Source organism: Mandrillus leucophaeus, unplaced genomic scaffold (assembly GCF_000951045.1).
Source record: "Mandrillus leucophaeus isolate KB7577 unplaced genomic scaffold, Mleu.le_1.0 Scaffold590, whole genome shotgun sequence".
Lineage (NCBI taxonomy): Eukaryota > Metazoa > Chordata > Mammalia > Primates > Cercopithecidae > Mandrillus > Mandrillus leucophaeus.
In genome coordinates, this window is record NW_012106364.1 from 544,146 (window position 1) to 560,663 (window position 16,518).

The following is a 16,518-nucleotide window of genomic DNA, read 5'->3' on the forward strand; positions in this document are numbered from 1 at the left end:
GCCACCGTGCCCAGCCCCAATATTTTCATATATAGAACACATCAAGGCACAATACCAGCTATCATTCGTCTCTTTTTTTTTTTTTTTTTTTTTTTTGTAGAGACAGGATCTCACTATGTTGCCAGGCTGGTCTCGAAATCCTGGCCTCAAGAAATCTTCCCGCCCCAGCCTTCTAAAGTGCTAGGATTACAGACGTGAGCCACTACCCCTTGCCATTCTCTGCATCTTGACTTGGCTAATAATGCCAAAGATACACTTAAATGATAAGCACAATCTCAAATAGTCACTATGAGAACTAAAATAATAATAAAATGTAACATGAGATGGAGTATATCATAGATAAAGTGACAGTTTCTGCATGCATTTGGCAATTTTTAAATTCTTAATTTCATTTCTGCTGCTGAAATTCTATGATATGGAGGATGTCTAAGAAGGTGAGTCCTGGCTGGGCATGGTGGCTCACGCCTGTAATCTCAGCACTTTGGAACGCCGAGGTGGGCAGATCACCTGAGGTCAGGAGTTCGAGACCAGCCTGGCTAACATGGTGAAACCCCATTTCTACTAAAAATACAAAAAATAGGCCGGGCGCGGTGGCTAAAGCCTGTAATCCCAGCACTTTGGGAGGCCGAGACGGGCGGATCATGAGGTCAGGAGATCGAGACCATCCTGGCTAACACGGTGAAACCCCGTCTCTACTAAAAAATACAAAAAACTAGCCAGGTGAGGTGGCGGGCGCCTGTAGTCCCAGCTACTCCGGAGGCTGAGGCAGGAGAATGGCGTGAAGCCGGGAGGCGAAGCTTGCAGTGAGCTGAGATCTGGCCACTGCACTCCAGCCTGGGCGACAGAGCAAGACTCCATCTCAAACAAACAAACAAACAACAACAACAACAAAAAATACAAAAAATTACCCCGGCATGGTGGCACATGCCTGTAATCCTACGCCTGTAATCCCAGCTACTCGAGAGGCTGAGGCAGGAGAATCCCTTGAACCCAGGAGGCAGAGGTTGCAGTGAGCTGAGATTGCGCCATTGCACTCCAGCTTGGGCAACAAGAGCAAAACTCCATCTCAAAAAAAAAAAAAAAAGAAGGTGAGTACTACACACTCACCTACCAAATGTCCCTTCCAGCAATAAAGCTCCATGACCATAGAGGTAAAAATAACATTGTTAATAGGGCAACTGTCATAAAGCTTTCCCAAACCATCTTCTTAGATGTTGACGATGCTCCTGTGAGAAAGGTAAACAGTGTTCTTTCTCCCATTTTATACATTGGGGCACAGAGAGATTAAGTAACTTTGTCTTAGCTTACACAGTTAGTCAGTTGCAGAAGCAGGGCTAGAATAATGAATAGAGCTGGAATATATATTAGAGCTCTAATAATCCAACCTCCTGGCCGGGCGCGGTGACTCACGCCTGTAATCCCAGCACTTTGGAAGACCGAGGCAGGCAGATCACGAGGTCAAGAGATCGAGACCATCTTGGCTAACACGGTGAAACCCTGTCTCGGCCGGGCGCGGTGGCTCAAGCCTGTAATCCCAGCACTTTGGGAGGCCGAGGCGGGTGGATCACGAGGTCAGGAGATTGAGACTATCCTGGCTAACATGGTGAAACCCCGTCTCTACTAAAAATACAAAAAACTAGCCGGGCGTGGTGGCGGGCACCTGTAGTCTCAGCTACTTGGGAGGCTCCCGGGAGGCGGAGCTTGCAGTGAGCGGAGATCACGCCACTGCACTCCAGCCTGGGAGACACAGCGAGACTCCGTCTCAAAAAAAAAAAAAAAAAGAAACCCTGTCTCTACTAAAAATACAAAAAATTAGCTGGGCGTGGTGGCAGGTACCTGTAGTCCCAGCTACTTGGGAGGCTGAGGCAGGAGAATGGCGTGAACCCAGGAGGCGAAGCTTGCAGTGAGCTGAGATCTCGCCACTGCACTCCAGCCTGGGTGACAGAGCGAGACTCCATCTCAAAAATGATAAGAATAATCCAAACTCCTAATTTTATGGAGGAGGAAACTGAAGCCCAGAGAGGCACAGGACTTGCCTAAGAACACACAGTTAGCCATAGTACCAGGAATAAAACTCAAGACTCTCAGTCCAGTGCCCTTGCCCTGCCAGTTCAATGATGCAGACTTCCTGACTCAGGTCTTGGGTTCATCTTGCTACACCTCATCATTGGTCCTGCCCTGCGCAGAAATGGCCAAAATTTCCCTTCCCTCAGGCACTAAATAGGCTTGGCTGTATGCACCCTCCCAGAACAAGTCAGGACTGATGCAGGCATAAAATCCCTAGCACTGTGTGATTCCACCAAGCTGGCTGGGTCCCGGGAGAACTAGTTCCATTTTACCCAGACTCCACAGCCACTCCCAGGGACTTTCAGAGGTGACTCCCCAGGAAAGTGGTCCCAGCCCTAACCAAGGGGGTAAGGCATGTTGGCACAAGCTTTTAGGCCAGAGTAGGGTGAGTCACCTAAGGGGCACAGCCTTCCAGCTTCCTCTCCATTCAGCTCAAGGCTTGGACTCCCTAAGAGAGAGGACGGGTGGAAAATAGAGAAGAGAGAAAACCTGGTCCTTGAACTTCAAGGCCAGGAGGAGCAGTCTAGACCCTGCCTCCATGAAGTGGGGCAGGGATGATCCCAGATGGAACTCAGAGAGTCCTTAAGAGAACCACTGAACAAGTCCCCAGGACAATGGAAGCCTAGAAGGAAAATGACCCCCAAGAGGGTTTGTGGTCAAGCTGGGATGAGAACTGGAGCTCCACCTCCCAGTTTTGTGTCTTCTCCTGGGATCCCTTTGTCATGCTTCCACTCTTCCACCCTGACCCCACAGCCCTGCTCCTTCTCCCATGCAGAGTAGACCATTTCTCTCGCCTTTGCAGGGGAAAACTGAGGCATGAAAAAAGCTTCACAGAAAAGGGTTAGGGACACTTCCAGGAGCAGAGGGAGTTTCAGCCCCACTACCTCCTCACCCGGGGATGTGGATCTGCCTCCACCCCACAGAATGTTAGAGCACTCAGCCCTGACATCAGTAAGGAGCAGGAGCCCCTTCCTGCATGTGTTTGAAATTTTTTGGAATATACGCATGTTAAGCATAAAAATATAAGAGAGCCCATAAATCCTGATAATCCCTGTTATAATACTTCAGTGCCTTTTTTTTTTTTTTTTTTGGTGGAGATGGAGTCTTGTTCTTGTCACCCCCCAGGCTGGAGTGCAATGGAGTGATCTCAGCTCACTGCAACCTCTACCTCCTGGGATCAAGCGATTCTCCTGCCTCAGCCTCTCAAGTAGCTGGGATTGCAGGCACGGGCCACCACTCCTAGCTAATTTTTTGTATTTTTAGTAGAGATGGGGTTTCACCATGTTGGCCAGGCTGGCCTCGAACTCCTGACTTCAGGTGATCCACCTGCCTCGGCCTCCCAAAGTGCTGGGATTATAGGCATGAGCCACTGCGCACAGCCACTTTAGTGCTTTTATAGAAATATAAAATGTCAAATGCTTAAAATTTCTTTTTCTCATTCTTTCAGTGGCTCTGCTTGGCTGGTGTCCCAGGCATACGCTCATTCTGCTTACTGAGACTTTTAACTCTGCCTTGCAACCCTACAGGGTCCCAGAGGCGAGTTAGGAAGAAAGGCCCAGGACTTCCCCTCTGAGCGACCCCTGAAAAAGGCCCTCACTCCCAACCCCCATCCTGCCCTCCACCCCACCTTGCCTGCCAGAGTACTAGGCACAGCAACCCAGCCAGGAAACAGGAGACGCCGCCAGTTAATTTCCCCTCCCTCCCACTCTGGCCAAGGCTTCAGAGTTCCAGAACCAGAGCCAACTCCCTGATAAGGGCTGGGTGTGTTTGTGGAGAGAGGCACAAGGGAGTGCCAGCCATGCCGACCTGTGACCTGGTCTCTCCCAAGTCACTCACCTAGCACAACTGCCTCTAAGGAGACATTAATTCCCTGGCTACCTTTAGAAAGTCCTCTGTCCATCCTCCCCGAGGGAAAGGGAGGAGACAAGGAAGAGAACCAGGCATCCAGATGTGGTCAGGCAAGTCCGAGATAGAAGCACCTGAATTGAGAACAGAGGTGTAACTGCCATGTTCAAAGCAGTTCCCTTTTTACAGATGGATTGCATTCCAAAAGTCTGTAGTTAATGTTCCCTCTAAGGTAAATCAACCAGATCAATTGTTTATTGAGCATTTACTATGTACCAGGCACTATGCTAAATGTGCATTCTTTTATTTAGTCCTTCTGAGAACCCTGAATAAGATCAAGAATAAATTGAACTTATTCTCACTTTGTGGATAAAGAAAGAGGAGCTCAAAGAGATTAAATAATTTGTCCCCATCTGGCCAGACATGGTGGCTCATGCCTGTAATCCCAGCACTTTGGGAGGCCGAGGCAGGCAGATTGCGAGGTGAGGAGATCCAGACCATCCTGGCTAACACGGTGAAACCCCGTCTTGACTAAAAATACAAAAAATTAGCCGGGCGTGGTGGCGGGTGCCTGTAGTTCCAGCTACTTGGGAGGCTGAGGCAGGAGAATGGCGTGAACCCGGGAGGCGGAGCTTGCAGTGAGACGAGATCACGCCACCGCACTGCAGCCTGGGCAACAGAGCAAGACTCCGTCTCAAAAAATAAAAATAAATAAAAATAATAATAATTTGTCCCCAGTTATCTGGCAGAGTCAGGGTTGGGAACAGATTTTCATTCCCAAACCTGGCGGCTATACCGTGATGCCACACGATTTTGAGCAGGAAATAACTTCCCAAATTAAGCCACTAGAACACTTTTTATCCATTATGCATCCAAAAATAGTGTACATTTGCAAAGGGAAAAAAGGAAACAATAGTTTGAAATACTAATGAATTAATGTAGAAAAACAATGAAATGGACTGGGAAAGTTATCTAGAAAGAGGAGTCTATGAAAAGTTACTTTATTGAGAAGAGGATGTGGAGGATGCTGAAAATGAATGTGAGTTAAATCCACAAGGGGAGGTTGGATACTTGCAAAGATTTAAGGGTTTGCTGGTCTTAGTATCTAGCTTCATTGCCAACTTGTGCATTTTCCTTAAGACAGCAGCTATGACTGGAATTATTTTAAGTTAAGAAACACGGCATAGTGGCCGGACGTAGTGGCTCACGCCTGTAATCCCAGCACTTTGGGAGGGTGAGGCGGGCGGATTGCGAGGTCAGGAGATCGAGACCATCCTGGCTAACACGGTGAAACCCCGTCTCTACTAAAAATACAAAAACAAAATTAGCCGGGCGTGGTGGTGGGTGCCTGTAATCCCAGCTACTCGGGAGGCTGAGGCGGGAAAACGGCGTGAACCCAGGAGGCGGAGCTTGCAGTGAGCTGAGATCGCAGCCACTGTACTCCAGCCTGGGCGACACAGTGAGACTCCGTCTCAAAAAAAAAGAAAAAAAAAAAGAGAGAAAGACGGCATGGTAGGCATGGTGGCATGCAGCACCTGTAGTCCCAGCTATTCAAGAGGCTATAGGAGGATCACTTGAGTCCAGGACTTTGAGGCTGTGGTGCGCGATGATCATGCCGGGGAACAGCCACTGCACTCCAGCCAGGGTGATATAGTGAGACCCCCATCTCTAAAACACAAAACATAAAAAAGAAAAGAAAAAAGAAATACAGCAAAGAAAAGTGGGGGTAAGAGAAGAAGACAGAAAATTGTTTCTGTATAGGTAGCACAACAAGGAGGGGTAAAAATTGAGACTATGTAGGTACAAGAATTCTCCGTGTGGAATTATGCAGCTGAGGTAACAGTCTTTTTTCATCCAAGGTGACATTTATGTAACTTTATCAGTGAGAAAGGCAAGCGGAGAGCCAAGTGCATCGTCTGCCCAAAGGGTAGAACTGGTGACAGGTGAGAATAATAGTCACACTTTTCTCTCCACTGGCTTCAAATCACTTGATTACTGAGACAACAGCTTCCAGGTATGTTAGGGCAGGCAGAGTCAAAGGCACCTGGACGCTGAGACGTTCTTGATTATACCAATTTCCCCAGAGGAGCTCGTCCTGGTCCATGGCTTTATGTCACCCACATGCTGAAATATTCAGACTGCTGCTTTGAGCTCTAGGATCACACAGCCAGTGCCACTTTGAAATCTCCAGGGTAATCTTATCCCCAGGCACCCCGATCTGTACCTCCTGCAGACTTCCTCATACATTAAATGGCATCACCTTCCAAGCCAAAAACTTAGGAGCATCCTGGATTTCTCTCTTTCATTCCCCACCAATTAATCCATCAACAGGACTAAAACAAACCTACACTTCTTGTCCTGGCTGACAGCCCTGCCTCTCTCTCTGACTTCATCTCACACTCTGTTTCTTCACACTTACTGTGCTCCAGTCTTCCTTCTGTTCCTTAAACATGACACCGTCATTCTTAGCCTAGGGCTTTTGAGTTTGCCTTTTCCTCTGTCTGGAACACCCTTTCCCACCTCATTGCATGGCAAGCTTCTCATTCTTTAGGACTCAGATTATGTATCAGCTCCTTAGAGACTCGACCCCTTCCTGACCTTCCGATGTGAAGTTTCTCTAAATTATTCTCAGTCACATCACTTGGTTTCTTTTCTTCATAGTACCAATTTATGTCCTTTATTTATTTCCTTTTTTTTTTTTTTTTTTAGACAGAGTCTCGCTCTGTCGCCCAGGCTGGAGTGCAGTGGTGTGATCTTGATTCACCACAACCTCTGCCTCCCAGGTTCAAGTGATTCTCATGCCTCAGCATCCAGAGTAGCTGGGACAACAGGTGCCCGCCACCACGCCCAGCTAATTTTTGTATTTTTAGTAGAGATGGGGTTTTGCCATGTTGGCCAGACTGGTCTTGAACTCCTGACTTCAGGTGATGTGCCCACCTCGGCCTCCCAAAGTGCTGGGATTACAGGCGTGAGCCACTGCGCCTGGCTTAGGGATGTCTTATTTTTTATTGTACCTAGCAGGGTACCTAGTACACTGCATTAATTAACAAATGAATGACTAAAAGAAGCTTTCTAATTCAAAAAATACATCTTTTAGAGAGTCAAGTTTTTATATCAATTATAAGGTTAGTGGTAAGTGCATTTCTTGTTCTAGGACCTTTAATAGAGCTACATTTGGGCCGGGTGCGGTGGCGCATGCCTGGAATCTCAGCACTTTGGGAGGCTGAGGTGGGTGGACCATCTGAGGTCAGGAGTTCAAGACCAGCCTGGCCAACATGGTGAAACCCCATCTCTACCAAATACAAAAAATTAGCCAAGCGTGGTGGCGCATGCCTGTAATCCCAGCTACTTGGGAGGCTGAGGCAGAAGAATCGCTTAAACCCGGGAGGTGGAGGTTGCAGTGAGCCGAGATGGCACCACTGCACTCCATCCTGGGCAACAAGAGCAAAACTCCATCTCAGACAAAACAAAAACAAAATAAATATATCTACATTGGTGGGGAAGATAACTGTTTTTTTTTTAAAGCCAGAATTAGACAATTCACAACCCAGCCATGGCAGAGCTAGCACCTGATTAGCTCCTAATCAATACCAGAAGATATTCTAGAGAATGTAGTTGTTTCAGGATGCATATGAATAGTGTATATGCACATAACACATATTATAATAGCTACTCTGTATGGAGTCCCTTCTATGTGACAGGCACTGTGCTAAGTGCTTTATAAGCACTCTTGTGATTAGTCCTCACACACAAAAAACCCCTGTAAGGTAAGTACTAGTATTGCGCTCACTTTGCAGTTGAGAAACCTGTGGTTTAGAGAAGTATCTTACTAGTTGGAATTCAAACCTAGGTGGGTCTGATTCCAGAGCCTGTTACTCTACTGTCTAGCATGTCCTGCTAGATTCCTACCGATGCCATAAGATATGGGTAGGTACCACTGGCCCAATAGGTACTGCAGGGCAGGTACTAGTGGCCCAGTTTTAGGCATAAGGAAGCAAAGGTTCAGAAATATTGAGTGACTTGCCTGAGATCATCAGCTAGTTAGTGGTGGCCTGGAATTGAGTCCAAGTCCTTTTGACTTTAATCCCAGGACTGATTCTGCTATAGCTTATAGACCCTCTTGGGCAAAAGACAAGAGGTGAGACTGGGCAGGATGTATATGCCATGGGCCCTTGGGGACCAAGGAAAGGAAAAGTATGCTATGGAAACAGCAGATATTCCTCTCTCCCGCAGGCATTCCTAGAGAAGTATGGATACCTCAATGAACAGGTCCCCAAAGCTCCCACCTCCACTCAATTCAGCGATGCCATCAGGTAGGGTGGAGGGATGTGGAGGACTTGGGGTAGGGGTGCTAGGATGCCAAGCTCTGGCCATTTCCTCCCTCCTTCTGGAAGCCTGGCTGGCCACACCCCAGGGAGGCAGACCTCCCTGCCCTCACCCTTACCACTCACCCTCCCCTTGTGGTCCTTTCCTCCTGACAGAGCGTTTCAGTGGGTGTCCCAGCTACCTGTCAGCGGTGTGCTGGACCGCGCCACCCTGCGCCAGATGACTCGTCCCCGCTGCGGGGTTGCAGATACCAACAGTTATGCGGTCTGGGCTGAGAGGATCAGTGACCTGTTTGCTAGACACCGGACCAAAATGAGGCGTAAGAAACGCTTTGCAAAGCAAGGTGAGCACTGTTAAAATCTGGCTAGGCTAAGATTTCCCAAAGTCTTGAAGCCAATGGCTAGGAAAACAGCTGAGCCTGGGACTGGACTTTATTGGTAACCTCTCTTCCCTAGGGCACGGGAGGAGTGGGTGAATAGGACCTCTTGGCTTGAGGACCATGATTGTGAATACAGACATTTAAGTCGGAATGACACCTACATTGATGAATTTTCATTGTACAAGTATTTTTCCAGATCAAACCCCACAAAACCCACGTAATTCCTTGATCAATTTTCAATGCAGGGCAGTTAAATTGTTGCTAACATTTTTCATTTATATTTACTGAAGTTATTTTCATCAGAATTCATTCTTTTTCAAACAGTTACTAAACAAAGTTGTGATTCATAAGATTTACTTTGTCCATAGCATATTTTTAACCACTTTGTTGAGCTATAGTTCACATCCCATACAATTTACCCATTTAAAGTGTACAATTCAGTGGTTAGGATATTTGTGGAATTGTGCAACCATTACCACAATCTAATTCCAGAACATTTCATCACCCGGAAAAGAACCTCCATGCCCATTAGCAGTCATTCCCCCTTCTCCCCTTCCCCTAGCCTCTGGCAACCGTTAATCCACTTCTGTCTCAGTGGATTTGCCTCTTTTGAACATTTCATCATAGCACAGTTTGCACATTACAGTTTCTGCTGTCATGATTTTCCTTTTGTAGCTTTATTTTGTTTCTTCCTTTTCTCCTCCTCCTTCTTTTAGCCAAATTTAATATTCCAGGGGTTAAATGGTACAGATCTAAGATTTATGAAGATTTGATTCTTTTGTCAGTTTTTCACAAATAGCGAGTTTTACTATGCATAATTTTTTTTTGAGACAGTCTTGTTCTGTCGCCCAGGCTGGAGTCAGTGGCGCAATCTCAGCTCACTGCAACCTCCACCTCCTGGGTTCAAGCGATTCTCCTGCCTCAGCCTCACAAGTATCTGGGACTACAGGCGCATGCCACCATGCCTGGCTCATTTCTGGATTTTTAGTAGAGACAGGGTTTTGCCATGTTGGCCAGGCTGGTCTCAAACCCACCTCGGCCTCCCAAAAGGCTGGGATTACGGGCGTTAGCCACCGTGCCTGGCCTACCATGCCTAATATTAACAACCTGATTGTTTTTACTAAGTCTAATTTTCTCTGCTCAATTTTTGCAGCTTTCAAGATTTCTAACAAGATGGGGTTTTTAACCAGATTTTCATCTATCATCAATTTTACTGTGAACACTTTGGGCCATTGCCACTTTAATGTGTTTAATTGACTACTTTTACTGATAGTATTCATTAGGAACAGGACAGAAGGCACATAGTTTGTTCTCATTTCTTAACTAACCTGTAAGGAAATTGTGGGCAGTTCCCCTTCACTGTTGGAGGGCAGCTGTTTCCAGGTGTTTGCCAACCCAATTCTGCTTCACCTATATGCCCAGCCACTCTAGGTCCTCAGTACTGACTGCTTGCCTTCCTGGTAAAGCAAGGAGTCAGCAATGGGGTCCGGCTCCAGAGTCAAGATGCCCTTGGTGTCAACATGTTCTGTGTCCCACCATGTTTCTGAGCAACAGAGAGGAAGAGTGAAGTAGAAGAGCAGAGAGCTGTGAGTTCAAGAGGCACTGGTAGAATAGAGAGCAGCATCCCTGGAGCCAGAGGCCCTGGGTTCAAGTCTCAGCTGTGTGGCCTGGGCCAGGTCACTTTGCTCACTGAGGTTCCGTTCCTTCATCCGAGACATAGGCCCTTCCAGGTTGCAAAGGAGAGATGGTCCCTGATTACCAGGTGGAAGGGGCTTGTTGTGAGAATGCAGTGGAAAGTGGGGCAGCCCCAGAAACAGTCCAACAGCTATACTTTGACCTGAGCTCTGGGGCTGCTTCCTTCTGGCTGTATCTCACCTTCTCATGCCCCAAAGGAAGGTATTAGATCTAATAGAGTTCGTCACTATACAATTTCGAGCATGTCTCTCTCTCTCTCTTTTTTTTTGAGATGGAGCCTCGCTCTTTTGCCCAGGCTGAAGTGCAGTGGCGCAGTCTCGGGTGACTGCAACCTCCACCTACGGGGTTCAAGCAATTCTTCTGCCTCAGCCTCCTGAATAGCTAGGATTACAGGCACACGCCACCATGACAGACTAATTTTGTGTGTGTGTGTGTGTATTTTTAGTAAGGACGGGGTTTCACCATGTTGGTCAGGCTGGTCTCAAGCTCCTGACCTTAGGTGATTGCCCACCTCGACCTCCCAAAGTGCTGGGATTACAGGCGCAAGCCACCGTGCCCAGTCAGAGCATCTCTTTTTGATAGAGGATAGTATTACTCAGTTGCCAAATAAAATATAAGATGCCCAGTTACATTTGAATTTCAGATGAACAACAAATAGTTTTTTAAAGTTAAAAAAAGAAATTTATCTGGCAGCTGGACACAGTGGCGCACATCTTTGATCCCAGCGCTTTGGGAGGCCGAGGCGGGTGGATCACCTGAGGTCAGGAGTTTGAGACCAGCCTGGCCAACATGGTAAAACCCTGTCTCTACTAAAAATACAAAAAGTAATTAGCCTGGTGTGGTGGCACATACCTGTAATCCTAGATACTTGAGGCTGAGGCAGGATAATTCCTTGAATCTGAGAGGTAGATGTTGCAGTGAGCCAAAATTGTGCCACTGCACTCTAGCCTGGGTGACAGAGTGAGACTCTGTCTCAAAACAAAGAAAAAAGAAACTCATCTGACAACCTCATTGCAGGTACCTGCTCTTCCTACCTACCTGCAGGCCTTCTGTTCCTTCACTGAGCTGGCAGAGGCTGGGAGCACCAGGGTGTATCTGGGTAGAAAAGGAAAGAAGAGGGGAATGTATATTTATTGAGTATGCACTACATGCCCAGCAGTTCCACGTTGCTATATCATTTAAGCCTCACATCTTACTATGGGGAAAGTCTTATCAACCCCATTTTGCACATAAGGAAACTGAGGCTTGGAGAGAGTCCATAATTTGTTATGTAAGTTTGCAAGTAGAGATACTGGGATTCTAACCCATGTTCTTTCTACAGTGTCAATTCCCTGCTGGGAGTCAGAACTCCAGGGTTCTGTCCAGGCAAAGCTTTTAGCTCTCCTCCCCCTTCCCATACTGTTTCCTTCCCTCTTTCTTTTTGAACTGTGGAGCAAGGGTGTCAGGAGGTACAATGCCAGGTGCTACTAGGGCCTGGGGGTCACCACGAAAACCAGCCCTCCCTGGCCAGGAGTTTGGGACAGGGCCTGAAGCGGTTAGCTTTCTCCATGGGAGCAAATCTGGAGGGAGACAGGGGCAAGGGCTCAGGCTGCTGGCCCCCGGCCAGGTCCTTTCTTCCTGGCAGACACACTAGTGTCACCCCCTACCCTGCTCCTCTCTCAGGAAAACAGTCATTTTCTTTCAAGTTCCACTCCTATTCATCCTCTCTATCCTTCCCCCAAACACACACATGCACACACTCAGAGTTTCCTACAGGATTTTATTCTGAGACCTGTCACCTTCACTGGCGGCCTAGAATGAGAAAACTGCCCACCACCCCCTCTTCTGCCTGGGAAGTGAGGGGCCCCGCTAGCTGCAAAGAGGCGGAAGGAGCCATCTCACACTATGCTAGTGGATTAAAGGTTTGTGAGGGGAAAGAAAGAGCCTGGGAGTCTGTCCCCACAGCAGGGTGTGAAAGAGCCCAGCGCCAGACAGTCTGGTGCCCAGTGAAGACTCACAGTGTGCCCAGCAGAAGTGTGACTGGCACATCACAAACCCTCAGCTGCACCTCTGGACCCCAGGCCTTCCCTCTGCCTTCCTTGTCTCCCTCGCTTCCTTAGAGCCATTCCCTCTCCCCTCGTTAAGGGTTGGTCACTGGCTGGGAGGCAGAGGTTGGGTGGTTGCCAGGCCAAACAGGCCCAGGGAGGCGGCATTGCCTTGAATGGAGCTTGACTCAGGGGTGGGAGAGGGGATGTGCCCCTCCCCCACTTGCATTGGTGAGGAGAAGGGAATCCAGCTCCTCTGCTCTCCAAGACCCTCCCTTACATCTGGAGAATCTCAGCTCGTGCTTTGACCAGAAGGAATGATGTTTGGGCAGATTTATAAGCCTGGAGTCCTGGCAAATGTGCCTGCCTGTCTATGTGGGATAATGGAAGAGCCCTGGATTAGGTGTCAGGGCCTGCCTCAGCTACTCACTCATTCTGGGACCCTGGGCAGGCCCCTTGTCCTGGGGTCTCAGGTCTCAGTTATCACACCCTTGGCCCAAGAGTCCTGCCTCCAAGCCATGAGTCTTCCACTTGAGGTTACAATCCCAGCCCCTGGGATTTGCAGGGCTCAGAAATAGCCCACAAGAAACTCGGGATCTGGCCCTTCCAGCCATGCTGCTGCCGGGTTCATGCTGAGCTGCAGATGGGCCCAGACTCAGTTGACGGGGGCTGGGGCAAGGGGCCAGAGTCTCAGCCCTCAGGGAGGAGTTGTAATTTGGAGCAAAGGGAGAAAAACCCTTAACTAAGCAGAGATGGAAAACTTTCTCTCAGTCAGTGACAAAACACACCCTTTGTTCCTATTTGTTTTCACCTCAGAGCTCTCCAGAGTCCCTGAGGAAGTGAAGAGGAGAGGGGCAGGAAAGAACCTCAAATGAATGAGTCTTGTGGTTGTTGGCTGGCCATAGACCCCAGGCCCTGGAAAGGGCAGAGTGAAGTGTCTAGAGGTGACAGGAGGGTGTGAGGCCTGAAGAGAGATGGTGGGGAGCTGGGGGAGTCACAGCTGTGGCCTCTGTGGCCCCACTCTCCTCCGCTCTGACACTGAAGGCGGGGGCTGGGATTTGCTGGTAGCAACAGACACAGAACTGTTTTCAGACTCAGTCCAGGCTGTGGGGAAGAACAAGACCCTAGACCAAGGGTTCAGACAGACTCCTTCAGACTGGGGGCTTCTCCTGGGCAGAGGCTGCATCCCCTCCAACACACTGGGACCTCCACAGTCCAAGCCACTGTATTGGGGACTGTCCAGGGTAAGGGGAGTCCTCTCAGTCTGAGGGCTGCCCTCGGCCGGGTAGTATTGCCCTAGTCAAAGCCTGAGCTGCCCAGGGCAAAAACTATGTCTTCCCCATCAGACCAGGGGCTGCTGGGAGAGGGCCTACACCTCGCCATCATACTGGGTCTGTGGGGACCAGACTCAGGCTCTGCAGCAGGTGTGACTGACGTGGGCTCTCTGGGTGGCAGGTAACAAATGGTACAAGCAGCACCTCTCCTACCGCCTGGTGAACTGGCCTGAGCGCCTGCCGGAGCCGGCAGTTCGGGGCGCCGTGCGCGCCGCCTTCCAGTTGTGGAGCAACGTCTCAGCGCTGGAGTTCTGGGAGGCCCCAGCCACAGGCCCCGCTGACATCCGGCTCACCTTCTTCCAAGGGGACCACAACGATGGGCTGGGGAACGCCTTTGATGGCCCAGGTGCTGACACAAAGCCTCCCTCCCACACAGCAGGAGGGGAACCCAACTTGGAGAGGCAGTTTGGGGGTGGCAATGAAGTATTCACCCTCCCTGTGGCCTTGGCAGAGCCACATCTCCCTGCAAAAAACCCTCAGTCTCCTCATCCTAGAATGGGAACAGTGGTCCCTGCTCTACTATGTGTCACATGTCTGAACAGACAGTCAGATAAAGCTCTGTAAGAAAAATGCTTTGCAAATTCTAAAGAGTATTGTGCATTCTGGGAGAATCTCCCAAGATCCCATCATCCATCCTCTGCCTCTAGACAGTCCTGTGCTCCTCTTGTTCTCCAGAGTGGATGTTCACTCCAGAGCCCTAAAATACATCCACTGCCCACCACTGCTCCCCCACCCCCAACTACCACAGCTGCTGCCACAGGGCAAGAGGCACCCTACTCCTGACAACCCCGACAGGGAAGTGCTTTATATACCTACACCACAGATAGTTCTGTTTGTCCCCAACCTGAAGGTTCTGGCTGCAATTTAAACCACTCTCTTCCCCTTCTGCCCAACGCTGGCCTTCAGAACCTGAATATAGGCTATTTGCATATTTCCTCTCCTAACGAAGAAAGGAAACCTGATCAGACCCCTTCAGGCTGGGGACTTAAGCCCTTGTATGGCCTGGGAACTTGAGCCCCCATCTCCCTCGCACCCTCCTGCTTTCAGTCAAGCCCACCTACAGCAAAGCCCACATCCAGGCCCTGCTGCTGGAACCTGGATTAGGACCAAGAGAAATCTAGGCTTTGCAAGAATCCACATGTAGTGCACACATGCACTTATTTGTAACTGACTTCATCCATGTGATCTACCTGAGATGGTTCTATCCATACCTAGTTAAGACAGCACTGCACTGGGAGTGAGGACTTTGGGATCCCCAAGCAACTCTCTGATTTGGGACAGATACCTTGTCTTTTTGAATAGTGGTCTTCTCCTCTCCCAAAGCTGCCCATCTCTCTCCCAGTGAGAGCTGAATAGAGTGAACAGTGCTTGAAACAGCTGGAGGCGTATTCAAAATAAGCATGTATTCCTCCTACACACGGCTGACCTTCCATGCCCCCAGGAGGCTCTCCTTTTAGTCCAGCCCCCCATTTTTGTCAGTCCCAGTTGGCCTGGGGTCCAAGAAGGCAAAGCTGGAGGAACCCTCAACAAGCTTCTATGCAAACTTTATCCTAGCGCAGTTTTCTGACTCCTGTGTCAGGGTCACCTGCCCCTGTGGAAGGTGAATCGTTAGGGGTGGTACCCTGGCACCTGCACATGTAATAAGCTCCATCTGGGGCACACTAAAAGCTTGAAAATCACTGATCCGGCCCAACTCCCTCTGCTCATTCCTATTATAAGTAGAGAGAGGCCCCCCAGAGGTGCCCTGGCAGAGGAGGTCAAGAATATATATATATATATATATATAAATAATTAATTATAATAATAATAATATATTTAATTATAATTATATATATAAATAATAAAAATATATACTTTTTATTAAAGAAAATATACATAATATAGAAGTGAATTATCTCAAGTTTAGCCTGATGAACTTTCATACACTGAACACTCCCAGCACCCAAATCCAGAAACAGAAGGTCCCATCACGCCTCCTTTTAGGGGTAACTATACTCTACCTACTTCTAGATATTTTTGAAAGTAATTCTTATGTAGCCCTTATTATGTGCTAGGCACTGTTCCAAGGATCACTTTTTTGTTGTTGTTGTTTCATGTTTTTTTTTTTTGCTTTGTTTTTGTTTTTGTTTTTGTTTCGAGACAGGGTCTCACTCTGTCACCCAGGCTGGAGTGCAGTGGCACAATCACAGCTCACTGCAGCCTTGACCTCCTGGGACTCAAGAGAGCCTCCCCACCTCAGCCTCCCAAGGAGCTGGGGCTACAGGTGCACACCACCACGCCTAGCTAATGCTCTTGGTTTTTAGCAGAGAGGAGGTCTTGCTTTGTTCCCCAGGCTGGTCTCGAACTCCTGGACTCAAGTGTTACTCCCACATCAGCCTCCCAAAGTGCTGGGATTACAGGCGTGAGCTACCGCACCCTGCTGCATGATTTGTAATACACATGTACACACACACACACACGCACATACACACTTATTCAGAACAACTCTGTGAGGAAGAAGCTCACCATCATCATTCCCATTTGCAGATCAGGAAGTTAAGACAGAGAGAGGTTAAACTAAATGCTGAAGGTCACACAGCTAGTAGATTGTAAAAGTAGGTATGGCACCCAAATTGGTGGGCCCATGCCGTATCTGCACCACAGTGCCTCTTAGGCCTCCACAACCTAGTCATCTGTTCACCTCTGCACACATCAGGTTCTGTCAGACTTTAGGAGGGAAACTATACAGCAGAAAACAGCCACACACACCCCAGTGGCATTTGCGCTGGGCCGCGAGTACTTGGGGGCATCGTGGGCCCGTGGCACCCCCTGACGTTCTGCCCCGCCTGCAGGGGGCGCCCTGGCACAC

General features: G+C 48.7%; 1 protein-coding gene across 1 annotated transcript in view; it reads left to right on the forward strand.

Moving 5' to 3' along the window:
• Positions 1–16,518, forward strand: part of MMP28 (matrix metallopeptidase 28) — a 55,455-nt gene that overhangs the window by 32,611 nt on the left and 6,326 nt on the right. Inside the window, exons 5-8 of the mRNA XM_011999424.1 lie at positions 8,146–8,225; positions 8,394–8,581; positions 13,792–14,016; positions 16,502–16,517. Coding sequence (XP_011854814.1) covers positions 8,146–8,225; positions 8,394–8,581; positions 13,792–14,016; positions 16,502–16,517 — 509 coding nt within the window. The remainder of the gene's footprint in view (positions 1–8,145; positions 8,226–8,393; positions 8,582–13,791; positions 14,017–16,501; position 16,518) is intronic.